A 27,777-nucleotide genomic window follows, 5' to 3' on the forward strand; every position below is an offset into this window, starting at 1 on the left:
TCCAGTCTCGTGCCGCCCGGCCCGGCCGCAGGTCCGTCCGTCCCGCTGCCCGCTCCAAGAGCCGATCGGTGGAGCGCTCAGAGCCGGCGCCAGTGCCAGTGGTGCTGCTGTGTGTCTGTGGACTGGACTGCTGCCGCGGCCCCGGCCGCCCCACAACGCCTAGCCAGGTGAGTGAGACGGCACGTCTTAGCATTGGATATCGACACAGTGTAGTGTGCGTTTTGTCAGCCACTGTTTTCCTTTTTTACTAAGCTGCTTTTGGTTATGTTGTAGGTATTGCACGTTCGTCTGGATAGACATGCTCACGAATAACGTACAATGACTAGCTCTGTCATATTGTTGCATGTTTCTTTTTTATGGGTAATGGGGTGTTACTTTTACGCCTATCGCAAACAAGATGTGCATGCAAGGTCAACTTTTTCAAATGTTGGCTTGGATGCTTATCAACTTTCTTTTAGTGATTACATGATTGCGTTCAATACCTACTGTGGAGACGTTGGCTGGTGTGTGACATTATAGTGAATCGTATTGCGGCATTAATCGCAGCCGATACCCGACAAGAGTCGATCCCACAGCCTGGCGCACATGAATTTGACGTACTAATGTAATATAGCACTTCTCAACGATAGTTTATTGGCTATTGCTACTATAGCTGATACAGTTTTAGCCAGACGCATCTTCGCGCTAAAAACGTCAAAATTGATGTACAATGTGCACGGTATAGTAGGTCAATTCAGAAATTTCAGGCTCATTCAGAAATTTTTACCAACCCTTTCAAGATCCATCGCTTCCGACTCTGTCCGATATAACTGACCCATTTGACATCGCTGACCCAAAGTCCACCCCGTGCCAATGTCGGTCATTTGGTGCGTTCCCACTGCCTGACCCGCAGCCGTCGGCGGCCTCTGACCCCCGCACCCCTGTCCTGCACCCGCTCGCCGGTCGTTTGTGGAGCGTGACTGGCGCGTTCTGACTGATCGAGTGGCACCCGGGGCCACCGGCGCCGTGCCGTGCCGTGCCGTTTTGAGGTAACGGCGCGCCTCAGAGGGCCGGGAGCGCCGCCGATAACGGTCAGCTTCCTCCGCGCCGAAAGGGAGAGGGAGAGGGAGAGAGAGAGAGAGAGAGAGAGAGAGAGAGAGAGAGAGAGAGAGAGGGGGGGAGAGAGAAATTGTAGGAAGATGAGTGGAACAGAGAAGCCACATCGGATCATTCACTGATTCCTCCATCGTATCATCCTTCGCAGTCGGATATCATTGATTGGGCAAGTGATAACGATAGTACTGGCTTCTTCGGAATAGTGCCGTGTATAACAAATGCTGTTTTCTTTCAGGCGCTCTCTGGTAATTCAGGGAAAACAACATGAAGTTAAACACATCAAAAGCAATTGTCTCGTTATGCTGCCTTATGGTAAGTACAACCAAGTGTTGACGATTTGGTGCTGCTGTGTTTTGTGTCTCTTTAGTCTCCGTGAAATGGCGATGCTGTTTTGCGCGGTATTGCAATCGCCAATTGCTGGTCATTATGTTTTGCGTGGTATCAGTTCCCGGCCATATGCTATCCCCATATACCCCGAGATAACAGTCCCCAACAGTCTTGACATACTGGTGCTACTGTGGTGTGTAGCGTTCAGTCTCCATAATATAGTGATACTGTGAAGTGTGGGGTTGCAGTCTCCGTGTAATGGGGATACTGTGCTGTGGTATGTCAGTCTCCATGCTGTGGAGATACTGTGTAGTGCTGAGTTAAAGTCTCCGTTCTGTGGAGCTACTGTGTAGTGTTGCGCTGGAGTTTTCGTGCTGTGGGGATACTATGCTGCAGGGTATATTGAATTAGGCTGTGCTGTGCGGTAGGTATTGCAGTCTCCATACTGTGGTGACTGGTGATACCGAGTAGGTCGGTATTGCAGTCTCCGTGTTATGGGGATACTGTGTTATGTGAAATTTTAGTCTCTATACTGTTGTGATACTCTGCAGTGTGATATTGCAGTCAGGGGGGCGACACGGCTATTCACGCAATGTATTCATTTGCGGGCCCCGCGGGGCCTCGCGATGACGCGGCTGGAGGCAACCACTCAGCGCGCTAGGATCCTTCTGGCGGGGCCGGGCGCCGTAAGGTGTGCAATGAATGGGCGGGCAGACAGAGATGAGGTAGGTATTGAATTTGAAATGACATCATGAGCAATTGGATGGGGAGAGAGAACGTTTCTAATGGAGCTGGGGATGGGGGAAAACCAAAAATATCACGGCCAGTTCAGTGCTCCGACGGGGCTGGGCGCCGTACGGTGCGTAGTAATTTAGACGGGCAGACAGAGATGAGTTATCGGATTCGGCTCTCTGGTGGGATTTTAAGACGTTTTTAGTTAAGCTCAGGTTGGGGCAACCCGCTGGCGGATGCAAGGGAAGGCATTTGGGACAAATGTTATCCCCCACAGGCCCACATCCGGGGCAGCGTCCGAAATCGTTTTTCGAGAATAAAACGAAAACTTCACAACTTTTATGAGGAAAAGTGTATTGATCGGTGCACAGTAGTGCGCAAGGAATCAAAATCCGATGTTTTTTTAATTCACAGAAACCTTTTTTAGGGTATATGCCCCCCGATGTGTTCAAGACCGCTTCCTGGATCCGCCAATTAAGAATAGGTATGTCACGGTCGATTATCGAGCTTCGACGGGACTGGGCGCTGTATGCGTCGTACCTACAATGAAGAGGCGTACAGACACCTCACCCCACATCCTACTGCTCTACCCGTGCCTCTGGGTGAAGCACTGAAGCATCACGGAAGCCCACAGGACCTGCGAGTCGACGTGGCCGCCGAATACTGCAGCTCCCCGGAGTTGCCTGGGACCGAGGGTTTAACAGTAGTAATTTTCACTGGTGGTGAATCCTCGTAATGTAGAGATAATATCCTCAAGGACCTCCGTTACGATTTTATATTCCTAAACAATATGGCTGACCAATTATGCTTGCCTACGTTCAGGCATTATCCCTGATGCTTATCCGCCCACTACAACATGTGTTGTCTGTCAATCAACCATCGCTCGACGACGGGATCAATTCTAACCATCGGTACTCGGTTGTCAATTCACCCACCCCGTTTCCCTAAAAATAGACGGGTCAGACTCGGCCTGGGTCCTAACGAGTCCTAGAATCGCCAGGGACGGGATCGGGTCGACGTTATTGCACCGGTCTTAGCGTCTTTTGTTACATGTAGAGTAGACAGCTTCGACCACGGACGTCGGACCGTTCTACGAATGTACGCACCATCCAGGCCTAAGATGCGTCGAGCTTTATAAGAATGCAGTCTAGATCAATCAACATAACAATGGTGGTATGCAAACGTTAAAATCTCTCCCCGGCTCCCGCAACGTCCAACGCTCCTCCGTTATACGCTCGCTCGATGCGTCCGCCGAGCCGGCTTGCCTCCAATGACGTCATCGGCCGGCCGGCGGCGTTCAAGGTCAAACGGCTGGTGTCCTTACCTGGAGTTCTATAGCCTTGATTGCAGTCTCAATGCTGTTGTGATGCTGTGTAGTGTTTAATTGCAGTCTCCGTGTATCAGGGATACTGTGTTGTGATGTATTGCAGTCTCCGTGCTGTGGAGATGGTGTGCAGTGCTAAGTTGCAGTCTCCATACTGCGATGGTACTGTGCTGTGTGGTATTGCAGTCTCCATGTAATGGTGATACTGTACTGTGGTATTGCAGTCTCCGCCTTTGGTGATACTGTGCTGTGTGGTATTGCAGTCTCCGCGTATAAGGGATACTTTGTTGTGTGGTATTGCAGTCTCCATGTATTAGTGATACCTACTTTGTTGTGTGGGATTGGAGTCTCCGTGTTATGGTGATACTGTGTTGTGTGGTACTGCAGTCTCCATACTGCGGTGATACTGTGTTGTGTGGTACAGCTGCAGTCTCCATACTGCGGTGATACTGTGAAGTGTGGGGTTGCAGTCTCCGTGTAATGGGGATACTGTGCTGTGGTATTCCAGTCTCTATGCTGTGGAGATACTGTGTAGTGCTAAGTTGCAGTCTCCATACTGCGGTGATACTGTGCTGTGTGGTATTGCAGTCTCCATGTAATGGTGATACACTGCTATGTGGTATTGCAGTCTCCATACTGTGGTGATACTGTGTTGTGTGGCCGCAGTCTCCATTGGTACTTTGGGGATCTTCACTCTGTTGCGCCGGCACAGTATGCTGTCCGCTATGGTCAGGCGTGCATTCCGTACCATACCACACCGTAGCGTGCCGTGCCGTTCAATGCCGTTCCTGTCGTACCGTGCCGTGCTGTACCGTACCGTACTGTCCCATGCCGTTCCGTACTGTACCGTGCCGTGCCGTACCGTACCGTACCACGCTGCCGTGCTGCGGTGCGTGGTGCCGTTCGCGGGCTCAGTCCGTCGCCGGCGGCCGGCGTCCAGCGGTGTATGAAACGGTGCTGCTGAGAACGCTGCCACCGCGCGCTGCGGCCGGCCTTACGGATCGCCGGCGCCGGCAGCGGCTGCACTGGGAGCTCCGCATACCGGGGTGGCCGGCTGCAGCGGGCCGCGGGACGGAGCGGCAGTGACGCGCGGAGCGGCCGACCTCCCATCGCGGCCGGACCGGAACGGGCGGACAGTGGGGCGGACCGGCGGACAGTCGGCCGTCCGGGACCGGAGCCGACATCTGACAGAGCGCCGGCCATCACCGCCAGCTGATACAATCCTCATTGTGACTGTCAACAGTCTAAAATGGGTCAGCGAGCTCTGGCTGTCCGGAAACGGCCAGCCGGCCGGGTGCCATTGTGCCGCTGCCGTCAGGGTGGGCCGGCGGGTCCGTCCCTCCTCTGGGAGACGATCCACAGACCCGTCACGGGACGATCTATCCCTTCTGCGGGTGGCTCTGGTCCGTCTCCGGACGGCTCTGCCCTCGTCTCTGGGTTCTGGTTCTGCTCTCCGAGCTCTGGTTCTGGCCTTAAGTTCCGGTCCGTCTCCTGTCAGCTCTGTCCCAGTCCCGGTCAGTGGGCGATGACAGGAGACAGACAATGGCCGCGATGCCGCGCCGGTGGGTTTTCACTGACGAGCCGGGTGACTCGCGCTGCTTACCATCTACCCGAGATATCTGGAATGGTCGGCGCCCATTTCCGGACCGTGAGCAGCTAAAATGGGCCGCCCAGCGAGCCGTGCACGCAGTCAAAGGGTCGGAGATCCTAGGCGTATCGCGTGTGGCTAGTTTCAAGTAATGAATATTCCCATATCAAGAAGGAGCAGCTTCTCGTATTGTGCACGTTTTTATAAAGGCAGATTTCTAGGGATCACAAATACTCCAACGTATTCTATTGATCAATAGCATTTTGGCACCACGCTTAAGTGTTGACCTGTTCTGTTTGCACCCATCCGCTCGGCCGCCCTGCGTCGCCAGTGATCCGCGCGCGCCGTTATTTCTACCGCGCGGCCTTCGGCGGCCGGCCGGCCTGTTTCCGGCGCGCACACTCCGGCTCTGCGCGGAGCGAGAGAGGGAGAGAGCGGCGGCACGTGGCGCGGTGAGCTGGCCCAGTTCGGCGGCCGTCGACAGCCGGCCGGCCGGGCGCCGTTCCCACAGGAACCGGCCGGCCGGCCGCGGTGGGAGCGCTCCGGCCGCGCCCGCCCGCCCGCCAAACTGACCGAGTGCCGGCGGACACGTGCCGCTCGGCCGCACTGCCGGCGCGCGAGCGCCGAGCGCCCAACTGCTGGCCGGCGCCGCCCATTCAGCCGCCAGCTCATTCATTGAATCGGCGGAGCATGAGCGCAGCAATTGCAAGTCTCTCTGCCTGCTCTAACCATGGGGAATTTGGTCACGATGTAACTGAAGTTGTTGCAAGCAATTGACTAAGAAACCACACCTGGTATTACCTACTAACAATGCGATTTAGCTTATTTCATCTACCACTATTGCTTCGTCGAGCCGCCATTCATCACATACCGTCAACCTGCTCCGAAGTGTCGGCAGTGGGACACGCCCGGTCTGTCGGACTCTGCCGGCGCCCGGGGCGGCCGCTGCCCTGCTCGGAGCGGCAGCCGGCCGGCGCCTCGCGCCGTGTATTCGGACTGAGGCGTGGGAGCGGGCGGCGCCCGCCGGCCCGCGGTCCGCTAATGGGTCGAGGTGGTGACGGCCGCGGCACGGAAACTCTCGGCCCATTATCGGAGCCACGCACGGCGCCGCGCGGACACTGGAGAAAGTGGGAGGGCGGCTGCAGTGGACAAAGGTTAATGATTGACTTCTGCGGCTGCCCGCCATCCAGAGGCAACGCATTTAATTTAGTTCATCGAGTGCAGCGTCACTGAAACATTTGCCTTATCTTGAAAGTCATATAAGTGCAAATCCGTTTTCCAGATTTCTTTTTTTTTGTTATGAACGTCGCAAAAACAGTGTCACTGTGCAAAAACAAGTAGATGCGCGAGATTTACATCGGAGATTCATGTGTGTCTTTTCTGCTCCATTGCGTGATATTTTTCCAGTTCTAAAGAAGTTGCATGCAAGCATACCGAACGTAACTATTTGGCAGCTTACAAAAGAAATATTGTCCTGATAAGTCGGGAAGGGGCTGATTCAACGTCACAGGACCAGCGGTGACCGTCCGGCGCCCCGCGGCACGTTACCGCGCCTCTTTGTTAACCCGCGCCGTGCTGGGGGGGGGCGTTTTTACGCCCCCCCCTCAGGTTTTTCGCGAATATCTCAAAAACGGCGGCGCGCAGCGCCGCCATTTTTGGTACACGTGTTCCTACATCATTTCCGCACATGTTGTGAAAATTTCAGACCTAGGCCGTTCAAGGTCAGGTCACCAGGTCACGTCAAGTGACCTTACCTCAGAAAAAGTTCAAAGGCTCGCTATAGCTACACCGACTGAACGATCACTTTGAAACTTTCAGCGATTGATATGAGTAACAGTATGTATAAAATGTATATCTCGGATTTTTGATATCTGTGACCTAAGGTCAGGTCAATTTTGCGACCTCTCCATTATAAGTCAATGGGAGAAAATTGAAATGCGCCTCTTTTGGACGAATATCGTTCAAAACGCTCTCAAACATCGGTTCATAGGTAAACATGACACACTGAATAGGAAAAATGCACCTGTGACCCCTCTGTGTGCCCCTGAGGTCATCTCAGGTCATGAACGGTCGCCAGCAGTTTTTTGGCTATAACTTTTGATAGAGACGTGCTAGAGCGGTGAAAACACGTCAGATGTGTTCAGCTCGACGGTACGGATCGACTGATATGCAACATGACCCTTTTCGGTCAGGTCATGACCTTGACCTGAGGTCAAATTTTCAAAATGACCTTTCAAGATCAACGAATAGTTCATTCGACGCGTCTCGACGAGAGGAACACGATGCTGGCAAAAGTAATGTCATGGCGCTTATGAGTCAAAAGTTATTGACGAAAAAACGTTTTTCGTAAAAACGGCTATTTTTGGAGTTTTTGCCCTCTGGAGGCTAAACCGTTGACCTGAGGTCAAATCTGAGAACATTACTCAGAAAGGTCTGTAAAAGGGCTATCGAATGCGCTTTTCCGCGGCGCTGTAGCTCTATCGGTTCCCGAGATAGCCGTTGGCAGTTTCCAAAATGTTGAAATAGTCAACATTTTACCTTTGGTGACCTCTGGTGACCTGACCTTTGACCTGACCCAAAAAATGACCGAAGTGTTTTCGTCCTTATTTTTGACGCTCTTTCGATTGCCGCTTACCGCGTGTCGCTACGTGGCCCAGGAGCCGAGTTAGACGGGGGGGGCGTGAAAATGCCCCCCCCCCCAGCACTCGGCGGAAAGTTCAGGCCACCAGCACGGCGCGGGTTAATTACCGCGGCGCCCAGCGTCCAGTCATTAGCCCGTCTCAGCAGCCGCCGTGGCAGCTGTCACTAGGCGGGCTAATCGCCCACTCGTGAGCCGGCGAATGACTCGAGTGTGTCATTTCGGCTTATTGCCGAGTGTTACGATCATGGCAGCTGTTGAAGTAACTTGAAGTAATGACGGAACGGCCAAGTTATGTGCTACATCGCTCCATTCATTAAGTGTAAGCAAATACGGCTTATTTTCAAAAAAAATGAGTCCTCTAAAACTTATTGGCTTTGAAATAATTTGAACAGTTAAATGTTATTGCAATAAACTGGGCGAGGCCAAATATGGGATGCATAAACCTTTCATGATTTCATGCAATTCCTATAGTTTCCTACAACATACAGCAACCCTTGTCGTTTCTCGCTTTCGCCCGTTCGCCTCTGTGCTCTGCCCTACTCCGGGTCACACCCGATGATCTGCTCTCTCCCCCGTCCGGCCTCTCCCCCTCCGTCCGGCCGATCTCGGTTTGTGACCGGTCTGATGGACGGAGGGGGTGGTCGGGGACCGGTCCACAGACGGCCGGTCCGGCTGGTCGTCACAGCTCCGCGTGCCGCCGGCTGACCCACTGGGCACCGCCGACCGGGCCGGGGACGTGTCACAGCGCGCGACACCTGACTCGAGATGACACGCTGACACCGGCCGACCGGACGGACACCGACCGCCGGAGAAAGTCCGCGAGGTGACACGGGTCTGCGGCGCAGTGCATTTGCAAACAGAGTTCAGTGAGCCGTCTGTCCTCCGAGTTATTCGTGTCTTTTAACTTTATAGTTGAGAAGTTCTTTTAATTCGGCATGTCCGGAATCGTCCCAATGTCACTGCCCTGACCTCAGAGGGTCACTGTCACTTCTGACCTCCAATGACCGTATGGTACGCGTAACCTCTGAGTCTGGCCAGTGATAGTCGGGTTCATTGTTGGGATCAGATCGCCGCGCCGTCCGTGGCCACGGTCGCCGTCGATCGGTCGATCGGCCGCTCGGTCGGTCGGTCTGCGTTCCGCACTAGTTGTGTGCGCGGCCGGCCGGCCGTATCGGCTCGCCGCTCGCGATGACCCGGTTCGGCTCCGGCTCCGGACACGTGGCGTGACGCCGCTGCCTTCCCGGATTTGTTCACATTCCGGTGGGCGCCGCCGCCCGTCCACCGCGCCGGCCGGACAGGTCCGGGGGCTGGCTTCAGATGGACAATAGCGTCTGGAGACTTTCTTAGGGCCTACAGTAGCCGCGTCATTAGACTAGACAGTAGCCGCATCATTAGACTCGACAGTAGCGACGTCCTTAGACCATGTAGACAGTAGCAATGTCCTTAGATCCGGTAGCAGTCTGGCTGTCTGATCCTGACGCCCACAGACTGAATGGTAGCGACAGAGACTACCGTTCCCACAGCAGCGACGCCCATAAGCCGACAGACAGACCGATACAAGCCGCGCTGACACCCAAGGTCCAGATAGTAAAGATCGGACCCCTAGGGAGAGATGGTAGCGATAGTTTGTCAGCTACTCCGCCGGTTCACCTGGGGAAATATATTTAAATATTTTACGTCACTTTGGGTGCTAACAGTTTTGCCACACCATATTATCTCCCGCCTCATTTTAATGGTCTGATTAAGATAAGTCACGTCTGCTATGGCTTTCGATGTCATCATTAGGGAAGGGTCTCTAGAAACAAATGATACAATTTCATATGGGATATCTACTCAAAAGGAGTTATGTAGGTCATAATTATGTATTATGTAATTATGTAGAAATGTCACAATTGTTTCGTGCGGTACCTGTCGGAATCTGTTGGGGAGGGCTGATTTGGCGAGAGGTGTCGGCGGTCGTCAGTCACCTGTCTCGTGCGGCAGTCGGCGGTGGCGCGGCCCACATCCGAGGCTGTCCTCCCTCCGCCTCCCGGCCCGGCGCGGCCCGTTAGCCGCCGGTCGGCACTCGGCGGCCGTGAAGTCTGCGTGCCGCCGCCGTTTCCGCCGCCCAGCCCTCCGCCGTTATCCGTTGGTCCTCCAACGCCGCCCAGCTTCCGTCGTCCATATTCCATTGCCCCAACCTCCTCTTTCGCTACTGTCCATCGGACATCGTCTTCCGTCTATCGTTTGTCGTCCATCGTTCGGAGGCTAAGTTTCCGCATACGGCAGGACTCAGGACAACAAAGTGGTATGGTTCAGTTCCCACTTTCCAACCACTTATCCCAGCCTGAAGACAGTGTTATAGACGTACCAACATTTCTCAGAGTTCGTTCGTTCCGCCATCGATACGTACCACCCTGTTATCATAACAATGCGACTGAATCGCCATTGCGATTCTGTTCCTGTATCGGAATAAAAAGGCAGTGGTGACCGAAATGTGCGGTGAACCAGGGTATGGCACGAGACGACAATGACCCGGGTCACTGCTGCGAGACCGGCTGGCCGGCCACTGCTTTCCATCGCCAACCGGTCCCCCTCCCCCGCGCCTCCTTTTGAGTGGCTCCGACCGAGCCCGAGATTCTCCAGAGCTGGCCGGTAATACCCGTAACTGCGGTGACCTCAGAGGCGGCGCTTCCGGCCGGCCGGCGACCTGTTCGGAGTGGTCGCGTTTTCTCTTTTTCCGCCGACTGGTCCGGCTCGGTGCGTTTCCTGTAGTTGGTCAGGACGATTGGCTCTCCCGTGATTCAGAGAGAGACGGCGCCGAGCAGCCGGACCTACCCGAAGCGGGCTCAGATCTCTTGACCCGAATTGGGGGCTGTCCAGCTCTGTTGTCACAGAGCGTGCGTGCCTCTGTCTCGGTCTCGGTCTCTGTCGTAGTGCTTCAGTGTCGGGTGTCTGTCCGGTCTTTCCCTCTTCTTCCCTCTCCTCTATTTCTCTCTCTTTCTCCCCTCTCTGTCTCTGTATCTGTCTCTATTTCTGTCTCTCTGTCTCCCCCCCCTCTCTCTCTCTCTCTCTCTCTCTCTCTCTCTCTCATGTTATGTCCGCATTTTGTGCTTTCGCCCGCTATGTTTTAGACGTTAGATGGGGAGATATTATGTGCATTTATAGCAGCTGTCCTTAGGATAATTATTTAGAAAGACCGCTGAGTTTAAGGGAAACCAAGCGAGGCCAGGTTATACCAGGTGAACCATAACGCCAACAAAAAACAAACATTTGTCTCATGGCGAGCATCACGCTTGACTTGCAAACACGGAGCGAAGAAAAAGTGGAGTTTCACAACAATGATACTTTTTAACGCTCTACATGAAGCGATTTATCGACCAAATGGTGGACGTTGGATGGTTCACTGATCGTGTTATTAGGAATCGGATCCCAAAACTATGGCATAAAGCCTCGGCATTTTAAATCATTTTTCATACAACACACATATAATTTACCCGTTCATTTTAGCATTTACTTTTGGCCGGGTAGGTATTCCAGGAAAAGGACTCCTTGTTCAGCCGTACATTAAATTTCGCCCTATCGTCTTTCATGCGTCATACGATTCCGCTTCACTTCATTCCAGGGAAAGTGCGACCAAGGAGACTCGGAACCTCAAATGGCCTCAGTCAAATTATTCACTCTGAGCTCAGTGGAGCATTTATTTTCTATTTGTGTCTAATGGAGCGTTAATTGGACTCTGTGAGTGTTCATTTAAACAGTCTTTTTGTGAGGTTTCCTTGTTTTTTTGTGTCTCTGATGTGTACCGCTTTGTGCATGCAAATATAACTTGGTCATGGGTTCGGGATAACTGTGTCGATAAAGTTGAGTGGCTCCTTATGCGTCACCTTTTTCCGTAAGTCCTGTATGTGTATCGATCTTCGGCTGTCTGCGTCTGTCCGACATGTGCTTATGTGTTCTTTGGTGGCATCATGCCTCACTGCTCACGGTTGTTTCTTTTTTTACAGGTGGCACACGCGCAATATGACACCCAGCTGGTGCGGCCGGCCAATATGCCTCAGATCACAAACCTGGAGGTCATGTGCGCCAAAGATCGCATGACCGTCCAGATCGGATTCTCGCAACCGTTCCAGGTAAGTACGCTGCAGCTCAGAACAGCTCAACCTCCGCCAAATCCAAAGACGGTCTTACCAACACCTTTTACCGCAAAGTTTGATTAAATAAGGACCAGTGCCTTCAACGTACTTCGCCAACAGCAGTTACAATTCCTACCCATTTTCTTGATTTGGAACGATCGAGGCCATATTTATCAATGATGACCTCACTTTTTGCTGCTTCTCGGATTCTGTCTAATTTTGTTGCAGCACCGTGCCGTCATCATTATATCAAACTCGATATATCATTTGCGGTCTAAATTCATCCGCCACCCTCGGGGAACCGTGCAACGTTTTCACTGTTCGGACTTCCGGTGCTTCCTTATCAACTACCCGCGGTCACGAATCTGCTGACCAGCGGCCGAGGTCATCTTTCCATCTCACCTTCCAGACCGTGACGACTGGAGCCGCGATAAACTCGGTACCCGCGATATAACCATGCGAGCGCCTGGCTCGGATGGTGCCCTCGATACTGTGGTGGTGTAAAAGGGCCGTCGTTTGTGACCGGTTGGAACCCCTGCAGTGTTTGTTTTGCTTTTAAAGTTTCTATTTTTAACGACCAAATTAAGCGAAAATCTTTCTGGTGGAAAATTTCTGGCCGGCGTGTGCTAAACAGTCACGCCATAGTTTTCACTCTCTTCATAAGAAATGTGTAGCCGCTCTAATGAACATCCCGGACTCCGAACTATCCTACATTTCAGGGCGAAACACGCATACATGACCCCGTCCCGTTAGTCCGACTTCATATCTGAACTGCCGCGATAAGGGATCGCATTAACCCAATCCCCTCCGGCTGGGCTCCTGATCAGCGATCAGTTCCCATCTGCTGATCCCATGGAAGTGATCTGATCCGTCCTGTAACAGCGGATCAGTGATCGGAGGATAGATGGGATTACAATGCACCTGTCGGCTTCTCCCGGACCGCTCCCATCCCGCTCAGATGGACATGGGACGTCTGCTAGGAGCTGGGCGTTGTCCGCTTTATGTCCGCTGTTTGTCCTCTGCATTGTTCTGCCATTTCTCGGTGATATTTCCAGAGTTGAAAACGTTTTGAAAACCGTTTAATGACATATTCAGTTTATGTTCGATCCTTCGTACGAATTCGGTATTTCAATTCGATGGGAAGCTCGATCGTTTCCGTTCGTTTTCTTCGTTTTTCGTTCGGAATTTCCAAAGCTCAGCTTCTCAAACGTTGTAAGTTGTAGTGCTGTGCTAGCAGCGCTAACACTTCCGCCTTTAAAACTACTCATAGGTTTTAACCTTCTCTACCTTCTCTAGATGGAAGCACAACCACTATCTTGCGCACAGGGCGCTGTATCAGCTTACCCCCAGTTAGCACCGTGGCCGAGCGCACGAGACCATCTTCGCTCCTTCGCACCACCTTCACCAGACCAAACGGCCATTGCCCCCGGGGAACGGAGGCATCAACGACAACGACAATATCGCCTACTGCTACATTTGATCGAAGGCGCTGATCTGCAGTTCTTTCTTGTAACAAAGGGATGTATTCTTTTCGCCATCGTATCCAAAACTGGTCTGCCATATATTGCGCTTGTCGCCACAATTTTTTCCCAACTGCGTCATTTTTATCAAATAGGCCAGCTGGAATCGAAGAAGATCTCAGCAGTAAGATATCGTTGGGCGTCAGGGGATCGGGGTCTTTTGGATCCGCAGACACCGCTGTTAAGGGGCGACTGTTGAGTATGTACTCCACTTCACATAGAAACGTTTGCAAGCTTTCGTCAGTCAACTTTTGCAGATGCAGTATAAAATCAAGAATTTTTCTCACGCTTCTAATCATGCGCTCCCAAGCGCCACCAAAAGTTGATGCTTGCGGGGGGTTGAAAATCCACTTAACCTGCTTTTCTAACATTGCCGAATGGATTGCGTCACTGTCAGCCAAAAGGTCCAACTCTCTACTTAGCTCTCGCTTGGCACCTACGAGGTTCGTACCACGATCAGATCTGATGGTTCTTATTTGTCCTCTCCTCGCAAGGAACCTGCGAAATGCACAAATGAAGGAGTCGGTTGAAAGGCTGCTGGCAACTTCAATGTGTACAGCACGAGTGCTCAAACAAGAAAAGATGATACCGTATTTTTTAACTTGACTTCGCCCCCGGGCTACGAAAAACGGACCAAAGAGGTCAGTTCCAGTACTTGAAAATGGCGGCTCCAGAGCACAAATGCGGTCAGGAGGTAAGTCGGCCATCTTTTGTGTTTCCGGCTTGCGCTTCATTCTTCTACACCGAACACAGTTTCCGAGGACCCGTCTTACCGCGCTATTTCCTTTTAGAATCCAATACGTCCTTCGTATTTCTGAGAGGACATGCTCTCTACCTCCATGCCCTACATCTTCATGTACCTTTTGTATCAACATGTCGACGACCCTCCCTTTTGCCGGAAGAATAACAGGGTGTTTAGTGGTGTGCTGGGAAGAGGAGTGCCGCAACCTGCCTCCTACGTGGAGGAGGCCGTCGTGGATATAGGGGTCCAGTCGGTAAATGCTGCTTGTTCTACGCAAAAATTCTGAGCTTAAATCAGTCAGTTCTTGCTGGAACGTTGTATGCTGCTCGTGTTTGAGAATGACATGCTCAGCTTCTAAAATGTCCTCTGGCGCAATGCGACGATTATCACTGGTTTTCTTCCTAAGGTAAGAGCGTATGCGGAGTAACCAGGCGACCGCTCGTGTCAGACGTTTCCACGACGAAAAATAATTTATGCATCTACGTATAGGATGGACGTTGTCTGCAGCATTATTTTGTAACATGCACGCGGCCGTCGTGACCTTTTTCACCTCTGGGTCGTCATCTGGTAGATAACTATCAACGCAGTTCTGTTTTGGTAGGGGAGAGTGGGGTAAGATGCCCAGGGTGGGAAAGACGCCCCACCCCCTCTAGCGGCGAAACAAAGAATCGAACCTGGAAATCAATGTTCTTAGCGTAAAGCGGAAGCCTGTCATGTTAACTGCACAAAAATTTGCGAAGCTCAGTTGGGCAACGGCTGGCTGGTGATTGCATGTTTTTTATTTGCTGCTTTCAAAAAATATTTTGGTGTCAAAACATTGTAAATATCAAAGAAGTTAGATAATTTTTGCGTCCCATGCTATAGTCGTGATACATTAACATGCGTGTACTGTGTCCCAAACAGTTTGTTTCAGGGTGTAGTTTTATGGCTAACAAATTGTACTGATTTAATGTGACTTCGGTACCTTTGGGTAAGATGCCCCCTGTCCAGATGGGGAAAGACGCCCCCCTAAATCACTAGGCTGTCCTTCAAGCAACCCGTCAAATCATTTATTACATACTTGTGATGAGAGACAAAAGCCGATCTGGGACTATTGAGAGTCCAGTACGGTCGGGTGCTCCCCCTGCCGGTCTCTCGGCCCACACAGCGACTTTTTGGGCGGCATCTGACTCTGAGAGCCCTCACGACGGCCTCTGTGGGCCCCATTATTGGCTCCAGGGCCCCTCACGACATCCTTTGAGGGCTCCCACGTTGGCTCCACGGGCCGCGCTGGCATCTGAGGTTCCCACGATGGGCTCGAGGGCCCTCAAGCATCATGAAGACCTATAAGGGCCCCACAGTGGTCTCCGAACGCCACCACGGAGGCTTGTTTGGCCGCGCTGGACTATGATGGCCTTAACGATGACCTCTGAAGCCCCTTACGACTACTTTCGAGGGCCCTTGCGATGACGTTTGGTGTCTACTGCAGGCTCGAAGGGACTACTGATTCATTCAGGCGATTCACGTGCCCATTTATGTCACTTATAGTGCAGGGGGGCATCTTCCCCAATGCCAGGGGCGTCTTTCCCACCCTGTGGGGTAAGATGCCCCCTTTCACTTCTTCAGGAAAATGCTTAATAGCAAAAAAAGTTATCATATTTCAGGCACGGAAGTGTGATATTTTCGGAGAAAAATGATGTCGGCTTCCGTTGAAACTCCAAGTTTTTGCTTTCCGATCATCATTTTTGAATAATATAAGACATAGTAAAACCCTGGGCATCTTTCCCCACTCTCCCCTAGATCTCTCGTCTCCCAGAGGAATTGCGGGCCATGCTGCCACTGCATATTCTTAATAAAAATTGACGGGTTCTGACCACGAGAAACATGATCAGCGGGGTTGTCGGCTGACTTCACATGATTCCACTGGTCGGGCGTAGAGCCATCGTGAATTATGGCAAGTCGATTGGCCACAAATACGTGAAATCGTGATGACACATTGCAGATGTATCGAAGGACTGCGGTGCTATCCGTCCAGAAGAAAACACGATCAATTAGAATTTGCAAGGCTCGAACTATTGAGCTGTTAGTCTTCACAGCAAGGGCGGCCGCAGAGAGTTCTAGTCGGGGTATTGTCACGCTTTTTATCGGTGCTAGCCTCGATTTACTTCCCACAATGCTGCATTCGATTCTTCCGGAGATGTCGACTAACCGCAAATAAGAAACTATCCCATATCCTTTCTCACTAGCGTCGGCAAAATGATGGACCTCTGCTACTGCTATTTCGCCAAGAAAAGACGATTTAAAGCAGCGCCTAATCTTGAGCGTTGATAAAAGTGAAAGATGCTGGAGCCATTTATCCCATTGGTGTCGTAAGGTGGCTGGTATGTCATCGTCCCATCCTAGCCGTATTCGGCTGAGTTCCTGTAATAACACCTTCGCCACCATCAGACAAGGACTTATCAAGCCTAAGGGATCATAGACAGACGCTACGGCTGACAAAACTCCTCTTCTAGTGCGTGGCATCATTGACAGACGCCTGACGTCCACATCAAATCCAAAGGAGTCCTCTTCCACATGCCAGCAAATACCAAGCGCTCGTTCGCAGGGCAAATGATCTTTACACAAGTCCAATGATTTTACTTGCTTTGAACGATCTGATATTGGCACGGCATTTAACACTTTTCTGCTATTGCTAACTATTTTAGCCAAATGGAATCCGCCCATGCTACACAACGATCTGAGTTCTGTTATGAGTTCGACTGCCTTGTCTTCGCTGTCAACGGACTTAAGGCAATCATCGACGTAAAAATTATTGTATATAGTTTGAGAAGCTTCCTGAACGAAATAATGACCATAATCTAGAGCCGTGCGACGAAGTGCATAATTTGCGCAACTGGGGGAAGATGTAGCGCCAAAGATATGTCTTGTCATTCGATATTCTTCCGGCCGAGCGTTCAAATCATTGTTTGGCCACCATAAAAAGCGTAACAAGTTACGATCTTCCTCAGGGATAAGAACCATCATAAACATAGATTCTATGTCACCCATTATGGCTGTACGCTCCTCCCGGAAGCGTGTCAGGACGTCCACCAGTGCATTTGTCATATCTGGTCCTTGTAACAGCACATCATTCAGACTAATGCCTCTATAATTCGCAGCGCAATCAAAAACGATCCGTATCTTGTCTGGCTTGCGATGATGATAAACACCGTGGTGTGGTAAGTACCACGTCTTTCCTTCTGCACCCGAGTCTTCCGCAGGAACCTTCTCCGCATATCCTTTGCTGCACATTTCTTGCATTTGGGCACTGTAATTTTTGAAGAACAATTCGTCTTTAATACATTTTTTCTTTATCGATTCCAATCTTCTCTCGGCCATTACCCGATTACTAGGAAGAACTGGTTTTCCACTTCTTAATGGTAAATTTACTTGATATTTGCCATCAGCAGTCCTGGTACACGACTTGTTGATCTGAACACACCACATCCTATCTTCGACAGATAGTCCCTTCTCTTCTGTCGCTAAGTTGTCAATAATGTTATCCCATTCCTGGGACACCCACAAACTGTTAACACTCGGACCTGTTCCATGTCCAATTCCACTGAGAATCCAGCCGAATCTAGTCTTAATGGCAAATGGCCCACCATTTCGACTGTTGACAACTTGAAGTGGTTCCATTGCTAGAGCAGCATTGCTTCCCAGCAACAGCCCTATTTCCCCTTCTACTGGAGCTATTTCTACCCCTGCTTCATGTAAATAATGCAGGCTGGCAGTGCTCGTGGGAACATCGTTCGAACTGACGGGAATATTTTTTAATGTCAACAAAGGTGGCAATGCTAGGCAGTTGTGATCGTATATATCTTTAGCCACCATCCCTCTAATCACATAACTTGTCAACTGAGTTCGCTGTTGTACTGTAGACAAGGTCATTGTCGTTGATTCTGTCGGATTGCAGCCTAGCTGATCTAGAAGTTGATGCGAGCAAAATGAATGTGTGGATCCAGAATCCAAAAAGGCATTGGTTTTTACAGTCTTCCCTCCTAAAGTTACCAACAGTGGAACAACATGTAATTTGGAACCATGCACCGACACGGAAGTAGAACAAGTGTGCAGCGACATCGCTTCATCCCTCTTGGCCCCGGCTTCTTTTCTATGCAAGGATGTGGGATGTCGTCTGTTACAAATGCGACACGTCTTCCTTTGCGCGCATGTGGCTGACATATGTCCGCGCTGCAAACAACCATAGCATAGGCCATGTTGCATTACAAATCGTTGTTTTTCTTGAGTAGGACGATCACCCAGTGCGCTGCAATCAGCGATGTCATGCGCCTTATTGCAAAATACGCAGTGCATGCTTGGTGATGAACTGCCCGCAGACGTCTTAGGGATCTTTGATGGCACATTGCTGTCACAATAATAGCTGGACGATGGACATGATGGCGGAAGAAATAAATGTTTCCCATACCAGTGATTTCCCGCTATTCTCGCCATTTTTTCAATAAATAGCACAAAATCTTCGAAATTTGGGATTCTACTCTGTGTTTCTTCTATAAAATCCGCAACATCACGCCATTTATCAGCAATGTCGATAGGAAACCGCCGTAGAATATGTCGTATGGTGCTAGCGTCCACCTCTGCCATGCCATGGGGAATGCTTTTTAGCGAGTTGAGACACCCTCTCAAGAATATAGCAAATTCGTCTAACCCATTTACGTCATCAGATTGAATGATAGGCCAATTAATAATTGTAGCGACCAGCGATGAAACCACCTTTGTTTTATCACCATACCTCTTATCCAAAAGGCGACGCGCCTCCATGTAACCTTCATCCGGTGGCAGATGCAGGCATGTTTTGACGATGTCATTTGGCTTCCCAGTGGTAAGTTGCTCCAAGTAGTACAATCTTTCATCATCAACATCAGTCTTCGACGCTATGTTGCTTTCAAACTGTCTCAAAAAACTTCCATATTTCATTACATCACCATCGAAAGTGTCCATATTCAGTTTTGGTAGATGCATCCGTCTGAACACTTCGCAGGGATCATTCATCTGGGGTACTTTCGTATGGGGCTTAGGATTCGAAACAGCCGGCTGTTGTTGTTGTTGTTATTCCTCCCGGTCACCGCCGAGGCGGTGACGGAGCCACGCGGCTCTTGTGGGCCGCGTAGCCGGCGGCCAAGGCCGCCACCACGTCGTCGCGCTGTACGTCTCGGGCCGTGCCTGTGATGTTACCCAGCGCTTGGAGGCGGGGGCCGAACAGGCACGGGCACTCCAGTAGTACGTGCGCCGGGGTGTCCGCGGCCTCGCCACAGACGAGACAACGGCCCGCCGGGCATGTGATGTCGTTGCACTGAGCGCACTCGGGTGTCGGTCTGCGCCCAATGCGGTGGAGATATTGTTCCGACCGTCCCCAGTGTCCCGATCGGAGTTGATGTATGTCGACGGCCTCCTCCCTGGTAGCGGCTCGGACCGGGTCGGGGGCGCGGTCCGCCATGACGTCTCGGTACCAGCCCGCAGGCCGGCTCGCTCGCCACTCCCTGCCGGCGACCCGCGCAGCAGCCCGCGTGAGGGTGCGGGCGTCGACCGGCGTCGTCCGCTGGGACATCCCGGCCGCCTCCTTCGCTAATGCGTCCGCCCTCTCATTACCCGGGAGCCCGCAGTGAGCCGGTACCCATTGGAGGTGAATTGAGCTGTTGCTTGCTTGTAGGCGCAGCAGTTGGGTCCACACACTGGCACCCAGTGTTGTGGTCTGGGCCGAGGCGCCTGCAGCCAGCGTTAGCAGGGCCGCCCTGGAGTCCAGGCAGGCGACCACCGGCAGGCCCGCGCTTCTCGGCAGTTCAGCGACTGCCTCCAGCGCTGCCAGCAGCGCGGCGAGCTCCGCGCGCGTGCTGGAGCACAGGCGGCCAGCAGGGACCCTCAGCTCCCAGTCATCTTCGGTTGGGGTGCGGATCAGGGCGCCGCCCCCGCCATTGGCGACGCCGTCCTCCGCCGATCCGTCCGACCATATCCAGACGGCTTCCTCAGGTAGCTCCCGGATACGCTCTTCAGCTGCGGCACGCCGAACGTCTTCCGGGGCCGCACGTCTGGCCCGCGGGCCGAGGTCCAGGTGGAAGTGGACGGTAGAGTTGTCGGCCCACGGCGGCAGGGTGTGGTGGAGGCGGGCCTCGACGGGTATGTCTTGCGCGTCGGCCGCCGCGAGCGCGGCGGCGCCCACCTCGCGCCATCCTGTGGTCTTGAGTCGTCGAGGGACGACCGCCTCCCCGACCGACCTCAGCGGGTCTCCCTCGGGGAGGGACGCCGCGAGTCCCACCATTCTCGCTGCCAGTGCCTGTCTCCTGGACCAAGCATCTGTCATGCCGGCCTCGGACATCAGGGCGTGCACCGGAGTAGATGCCGTGCATCCGGTCACTGCCCGCGCGGCCGCGCGCAGCTCCCGATCGATCAGCTCGACGTGCGAGGGCGATGCCGCCGGCAGCCACGCAGCCGCGGCGTACTCCAGCGCACCGCGGACGTAGCCGTTGGCGACGGTTCGTAGTTGTTGTTCGCCGAGGCCCCACGATCGGCCGGTCAGCTTCTTCAGCTGGGCGGTCCTTGGTCTGACCCTGCGGCGGAGGTCGGTGCAGTGTGGTCCAAAATGGAGGAGACGGTCGAAGGTCACGCCGAGGAGGCGGAGCTGGGAGCCCGCCTTCACTGACACTCCAAACAGCCGGCTCGCTCTGGTCGGTTACGTCGCTTGTTTCGCATTTTCGATTCGTTAACAATGGTTTGGGGCTACTTTCATATTTTGTAAAGACTGCCTGTTCAGCTTTGGATTGTTGAATTTGCATCTCAAGATTTAATTCTGACAGTTCCATTTCCCGTTCACTTATCTGCTTTTGCAATGCATTTCTTTTTTCGTCAACTCTGATCTTGCTTCCAGACCTGCTGTTCTAGCTTCTTCGATGACAGACGAGCACAATTTCTTCCCAGATTGAGATACGGGAGTGCTACAGTGGTATTTCGATGACGTTTGTGATGCACTGTCGCCAGGCAAAACTTCATCACAAAGTACGTCTGAATTTTCAAGAATTTCTGAAAGGGCTTCCATGATCTTCTGGTCTAATTTAGCACGATCGGCCAGGCACAAATGTTCCATGGTTAAGGTATCTCGATAAACGAAGGGTTACTGAACTGTTATCTGTACAATGTTACTATTAAAACTGTTACCGCCGTAGGCCAACAATAACAAAAAGAACATCTGAAATGAAAACGCAATATATTTGGATACTGGTTTTAATAGTAACAGAAGTCGCCTAGACAGGTAACATGAACTAAAACAAAGTCAAATCAATTCAAAAAACGACCATATCTATCGAACAAGTAAAAGCAAATAAAAACATGAAACAAATTTTGAGTTATCTGAACTCTCATTCACGTGACCATTTCTCGGTGATATTTCCAGAGTTGAAAACGTTTTGAAAACCGTTTAATGACATATTCAGTTTATGTTCGATCCTTCGTACGAATTCGGTATTTCAATTCGATGGGAAGCTCGATCGTTTCCGTTCGTTTTCTTCGTTTTTCGTTCGGAATTTCCAAAGCTCAGCTTCTCAAACGTTGTAAGTTGTAGTGCTGTGCTAGCAGCGCTAACACCAGTGTTTGTTTCCGCTGTCCTGCTGACCAGTGTCCGCTGTCTGTCCTGCTGACCAGTGTCCGCTGTCCTGCTGACCAGTGTCCGCTGTCTGTCCCGCTGACCAGTGTCCACTGCATGTCCTGCTGACCAGTGTCCGCTGTCCTGATGACTGTCTGGGTGCCGTCTGCCGCCGCCGCCGCCGTCGGTCGGTCGCAGCTGCGCCGCGCTGGGAGCGGTGCGGACGGCTCCTCGGCCGGGCCGCGCCACTGACCCATTTCGTCCGCGGCGGCGGCGGCGGGCCACGCTGGGTCAGCCGAGCGCCGGGCGCGCCGCATGCCTGCACACTCCGACTCACACACAGACACACACACACGGTGCGCGCCGGCCGCGGGGGCGAGCGCCGGCCCGCATATCCGAGCGTGGGACATACCTACCTCCGGGAGAGAGTCACCACCCGCCCTGTCCGACTCACGCTGCGTATGAATTATTCCTCGTCATGCATTCGGTAGCTCGCTAAAATAGTCAATGGAGCCGTATTTGCTCACGAGGTAACCATGTTGGGCGGGTCAGAATTGATCGTCGAAAGTATGTATACAAATGCTCACCTACATTTTGCTACCGGTTCCTGGTGTCCTCAAATCAGCCTCATAGCTCATAGCTCGTATGACATTGTTTCCGTTATTTGTCTTTCCCAGGGTTTGGTATTCTCCAAGGGTCAGTTCAACAGTCCGAACTGCGTCTACGTTAAACCCTACACATCACTGGGAGCGTATACGTTCGACATCTACTTCAACAAGTGCGGCACGAAGCCGGACCTGAACGGAAAGTTCTACGAGAACACAATCATCGTCCAGTACGACAACGAACTCATTGAGGTGAGACAGGCTGATTTGGGTTGGAATCGCCGACCGAGTCGTTTCAGGTCCAGGAATTGCGGAAAAGTTAAATTAGGTACCTATGTGGATGCGTTTTACGTAAACCAGATATTATGCTATTTTTTACAAGCTACCCAAAATAAATCGTGTAAAATAAAAAGATAATACGCAAAGTGCCAATCAAAACGCGTGAGCTGTCGGGAGAACGTAAACGGATCGACATCTGGGATATCTGACCCGATGTGAAGTTATCTGACCTCTCCTCTGGGCTCTGTTATTGACCTCTGCCCTCTCTTTCCGCCAGGTCTGGGACGAGGCGAAGCGCCTCCGCTGCGAGTGGTACAACGACTACGAGAGGACGGCCACCAAGCCTCCGGTGGTCATGGCTGACCTCGAGGTCATCGAGCTCAACTTCCGAGGTGGGTCCCCCGAGACAGGCCCTCCCTACCGCCTGTGTACTGACCCGGGGTCTGGTCCGGTCGGAGCTCTCTGTCCTTACCGCCGCTGTGAGCTCGTATCAGCTCTCCGGGGATATCTCCGACCGGGCGGCCTCTCAGTGTGTCAAACAGTAGCCGTACGCGGCCGATCGGCTCACCATAGAGCGTTTACGATCGGGATTAGCCTCGGACGGGCGGCGCGACTCAATGAGCGTGACCTATTCACCGGTCTGGAGGCCGGCCGGACGGACGGACGGGCCGTTTTCACCTCGGTAGACGGCTGTTTTATGGGCCAGATTAGGGACAATGTCTCTTCATCAGAGAGCTATGTGACCACATTCTGGAACATCAGCCGTGACTCTCCTAGCAGCGCCGACAGGGGCATGTAGTTGGCACGAATTGACGCGACATACGCGCCGCTCTTAGACAAGTTTTTAGGCTCGTACTCGAGGATTGTACCGCATACCAGTGCGACTTGTGGTTTTACTGCCGTGAATATTTAGAAATCTCTTTGATATAGATCGTAGTTGACATGATAATCCATGCCGACGATATCAGTGGTTCTATGTAGAACTGGTTTCAACGATTCAGGACGTGTTTTTTGTTCCCCCGGATTGTCAGTTATTTGAAACTTTGTTATTAGCATCGAACGCAATTATTTCTGTTATTCGGAAGGGATGTCTCTGTCCCCTCCAAGCACATTAGTCCCGCTCTAGCCAATCAGCGGGGAATGTCAGAAAGCTGTTTGTTGTTGTCTCTCAATCAGCCCCATCTCTGACCGTCTGACCGGCGCGTCCCGTTCCAGGCGATAACGTGGACTGCTGGATGGAAATCCAGGACGGCAAGGGGCCCTGGGCCAGCCCGGTGACCGGGATTGTGCCCATCGGCTCCACCCTGACCATGGTGGTGGCGATCAACGACCCCAACGGTGAGACATTGAACGGCGGAGACACACAGGGTTGGTGGTGATTATGACAAGTTTGTGAGATCTCTTGCTGAAAACAGCCTGGGTAAATCAGGTTTGACTTTATAAGCTAGAGAACTAATCCAGCTCCTGAGGATCAATACAGATACGATAGATGAAAGATATATGGATATTGCGCACAGGGATGCTGAGAAATGCTTATGATTTGCTCGCAAATAGGCTTGTAATGTGGATCATAGAGCCACATGGGAGGGATGTTTGTCGATGCTTATCGAACGTGTACTGACTTGTTATGTTTTTCCTTCGACTGTTCCAGCCGAGTTCGACATGCGCGTCAAGAGCTGCGAGGCCTCGGACGGTAAGAGTCTGCCCATCTTCCTCTCTGACGAGTACGGCTGTGTCCTCCGGCCCAAGATGCTCAGCAAGTTCCAGAAGCAGCGGAGCAGCGACGGACGCGCCTCCGTGCTCACCTACGCCCACTTCCACGCCTTCAAGTTCCCCGACAGCATGTACGTGCACCTGCGCTGTAAGGTGGAGATCTGCCGACACGGCTGTCCGCGCCACTGCCAGAGGCCGGCCCCGGCCGGGGGGTATGGAGGACACCCGCTGCTGGCCGGGCAGTGAGAGGGACCAGGTGAGCGTGGCCGGACTGCCCGACCCGAGGACTGCCGGATCCCAGACCGCAGCCGAGAGGGTGGACCTGGGGAGAAGCTGCAGTACCTGACCGAGGACACCCCGGCTCCGGCCCCCACCACGACCTCAACTCCCGAGCCCGCCTCCGCTGAGGACGGGGAACAGGTGGCGTCCTCTGCGAACCTCATCACCCGCCAGGCGGTCCCACCGACACGCAAACCGCTCAGCCAGCGGTTCGACTTCGGCGGCCTGGCGCAGAAGCTGCGAGAGCTGGTCGGTGGGAAGGCCACCATCAGCCGATCGGACACGGAGGAGACGGAAGAGCTGCCCGACCCCAACGATATCCCAGTGGCGGCCGCGCAGACGGGCGCCGACCCCGCCGCTGGCTCAGCTGCCGTACCCTCCCTCTCCTCCGGGGCTCCCGCCACTGACGACTCCGACAAGGAGCCCTCGGACGCCGGACTGGGCAGCGTCGGCACGGACCGCACCAAGTTCCCGTGGGGCCCGCGCAGTCTGCACGTGCGCCGCCGCCGGTACGTGGTGGGCGACTCTGGCCGGTCCACAGACGTCGGTGTGACCTCCACACTGGAGGTGCTCTCCATCAACGACCTCCAGGAGGCGTCCGGCAGCGCCACTGGAGCAGAGCGCAGCACCCCTATCCTACAGGGACGGATCGTCTCAGCCCGGCCCGGCGTCTGCCTGCCGGCGGCCGGCTTCGCGGCGCTGTTCGCGCTCCTCGCCGTGGCCGCGGCTGTCGCGGCGATAGTAGCTGGCTTCCTGTGCCGTCACCGGCCGCGGGCCAAGCACTGCGAGCCCGTCTGCCGGCCTGGGCCGCTGGGCGCGCCCATGACCGGCCCGCCGTCTCTGGCGGGGTCCATGGTGGGCCCTGCGTCCATGGCCGGGTCCATGGCGGGCCCTCCGTCCCTGGCCGGCTCCATGGCGGGCCCTCCGTCCATGGCCGCTCCATGCAGGGCCTGGTGCCGACTCGCCACTGGAACATGGTCGGCTACATCCGACAGCGGCTGCACGTGGTGTTCTGAGCGGGGCGCCAGTGCCGAGGACGGACAGCGGGAGTCTGTTGTGATAGCCGAGCGGCGGTACCGTGGTCGGGCGGAGCTCCGGGCGCGGCGGGGCCTCAGAGAACCCTGCCGTCCCCACGGGCCAGTACCGACCCGCTCGGCAGACGGGGTGAGCGGGTAAGCCGGGAACACGGACTCGACAGGCCAAACGGCGGGTATACACGACACTTCAGCAGCTCATTTTAGACGGAAACACTTCATTTCATGAAGCAGTCCTTTAAAAGCACTCAGCAGTTCAGCACATTTCATGCATCCGAGTGTTCATTCTTAGCTGATAGATCCATCTTTATCCTAAGCTTTGTGTAATTGTTGTCGCCGTTTCGCCTCTCGTTCTGTCGTTCCCGATAGAGTGCATAGTGGATATTCTGAGGGCGATAGGAGCGGCGTCGGCCGCACAGACGTTCCTGTCCCGGTCTAGAGGGTGCCGCCGCCTCGGGGAACCTGGTCCTGCAAGGGTACTGCAATAGGGCTCTCCTAGATACCGGACTGAATGACTGAGGTTAAAACTGACTGAAACACTGAACCAATCATTTCTTTGACGAGCATGGCCGCATAAGGTCGTTTTCTGGGACTGACTACTGTCACTAAGGCATTCTTTGCCTGACGAGACGATTCTGACCGACTGAGGCATCCAGTGGCCGTTAAGTTAGACGACCACTGCCTGGCTCGAGCGTTTTTTTTTTCTTCATAGAATCGCTGACCGACTGACGGACCCAACTGGTGACTGACTGACGACTAATCCACTGACGGACATCTATCGCTCACCGAGGCCCTTTCTTCCCAGTACTCCCTTGGAATCAACCGATCCCTACTGACCGACGCGTTGACTGACTGAATTTCCATCTGAGCTGACCTGACTGTCCATTCCGGGCTTTTTGACCTTTGACTGAATGACAATTGACATTGGATGACATTGAACTGAACTAACCATTAACTGGATCCACGGCTAGCTGACCTTTGACATTGCCATGGACTCTGCCAACCTTTGACTGAATCACCGCCTTACATACAGTGTCTAGGAGAGTCCTGAGCCCCGTGTAACAGCCCCTGCAGACTAAGTGGGCCCATGTAGTAGCACACTTGCCGACGACCAGCTGTCGTGGGGGCGCCACTGTTCCCCGATTGCCCCTGTCTGTGCGACTGTGCTCTGTAGGTGTGTGTGTGCGAGTGGTGTGCGTGTGATAGACGTGTTTTGAAACAGTCACTCGCAGTGGGGCCTCAGCCCGGTTCGGCTGCTTCGTGTCTGTACAATCAGAGCTATCGATAGGCTGAATGGCGCGATGAGATGCAGTTGAATATTTATTGAGTGTTCCTGATGACTCGCGCGTGATCGCGACGCGGCGCGACGATCCGAGATTGGTGCTGCGCTTCTGACTGCGGCGCGGGAGCGCGCTGCGGTGCTCCACACCAGTCCCGCCCGCGGTACATACTGCTGTTAGGGGGTGTTCCACAGAGCAGCACCGGTCGTTGTGTCGCTCCCGGTAACAGGAGTGTTCCGTTGTTACGTTCCGTGTCCGCCCCGCCGGACAGCACTGCTCACAGGGGCGGTGTATGTGGGGGGGGGGGGGTCACACCCGCGCACCCGGTCCAGTCGTTTTCATGCACGTTCTTCATTGTGTACAAAGAGTTATCTAAGTAGCTACATTAGTCCGGCGTCACATCTGAGCCCAATGCGGAATGATTTTTTTTATTGCAGTTTTGTGACTTTCTTCGAGCGAAAGTTCCGCAAACGTCCCCGGGTGAACTAAGTGAAAATTTAGGAATGCCTCCTGTATGGTGCCGAGGGGCACATCGCTCGATGTAATGAACTTACATAGAACTGAATATTTGCTCATGCACTGCTGTATTGCTCAATGGTTTCTGCAGGGCTTATTGCAAGTTAGGTCAGGTATAACCTAATAACTATGTGCTCAATATGTCTTAAATTCAACGGTGTCGACAGCTATTTGTTACTGGAAGCCGTTTTGTGTTACGGCCTTTGCACAAATCACTTACTTTGTTGTGCTCTAAACTGTTCCGAGCCGTGCGAACTTGTTACACTGTATTGCTGAATGGTTATTTATTCTATTTATCAATAAAACAATGAACCTTTACAAGTTTTGTCTATGTAATGTCTTCCCAATAGATGCAACGAGTTGTCGTTCTTTAATTAA

General features: G+C 53.0%; 1 protein-coding gene across 1 annotated transcript; it reads left to right on the forward strand.

Annotated features, from left to right (window-relative positions):
• On the forward strand, nt 1-27,717 carry LOC122386937. The gene is made up of 7 exons (XM_043376685.1): nt 1-167; nt 1,331-1,407; nt 11,694-11,819; nt 22,371-22,550; nt 22,855-22,969; nt 23,793-23,915; nt 24,229-27,717. Exons 2-7 carry the CDS (start codon nt 1,360-1,362, stop codon nt 24,534-24,536), a joined length of 900 nt encoding a protein of 299 aa, XP_043232620.1. The 5' UTR covers nt 1-167; nt 1,331-1,359; the 3' UTR covers nt 24,537-27,717.
• The last annotated feature ends 60 nt before the right edge of the window (nt 27,718-27,777 follow it).

The sequence above is a fragment of the Amphibalanus amphitrite genome, unplaced genomic scaffold (genome assembly GCF_019059575.1).
Source record: "Amphibalanus amphitrite isolate SeventyFive unplaced genomic scaffold, NRLGWU_Aamphi_draft 000267F_arrow, whole genome shotgun sequence".
NCBI classification, from domain to species: domain Eukaryota; kingdom Metazoa; phylum Arthropoda; class Thecostraca; order Balanomorpha; family Balanidae; genus Amphibalanus; species Amphibalanus amphitrite.

Bases quoted from the DNA above. Each gene is read 5' to 3' on its own strand.
- LOC122386937 (XM_043376685.1), top strand. From the start codon at position 1,360: ATGAAGTTAAACACATCAAAAGCAATTGTCTCGTTATGCTGCCTTATG. The intron at 11,820-22,370 runs GTAAGTACGCTG...TGTCTTTCCCAG, and splicing joins GATTCTCGCAACCGTTCCAG to GGTTTGGTATTCTCCAAGGG. The intron at 22,551-22,854 runs GTGAGACAGGCT...TCTTTCCGCCAG, and splicing joins ACGACAACGAACTCATTGAG to GTCTGGGACGAGGCGAAGCG.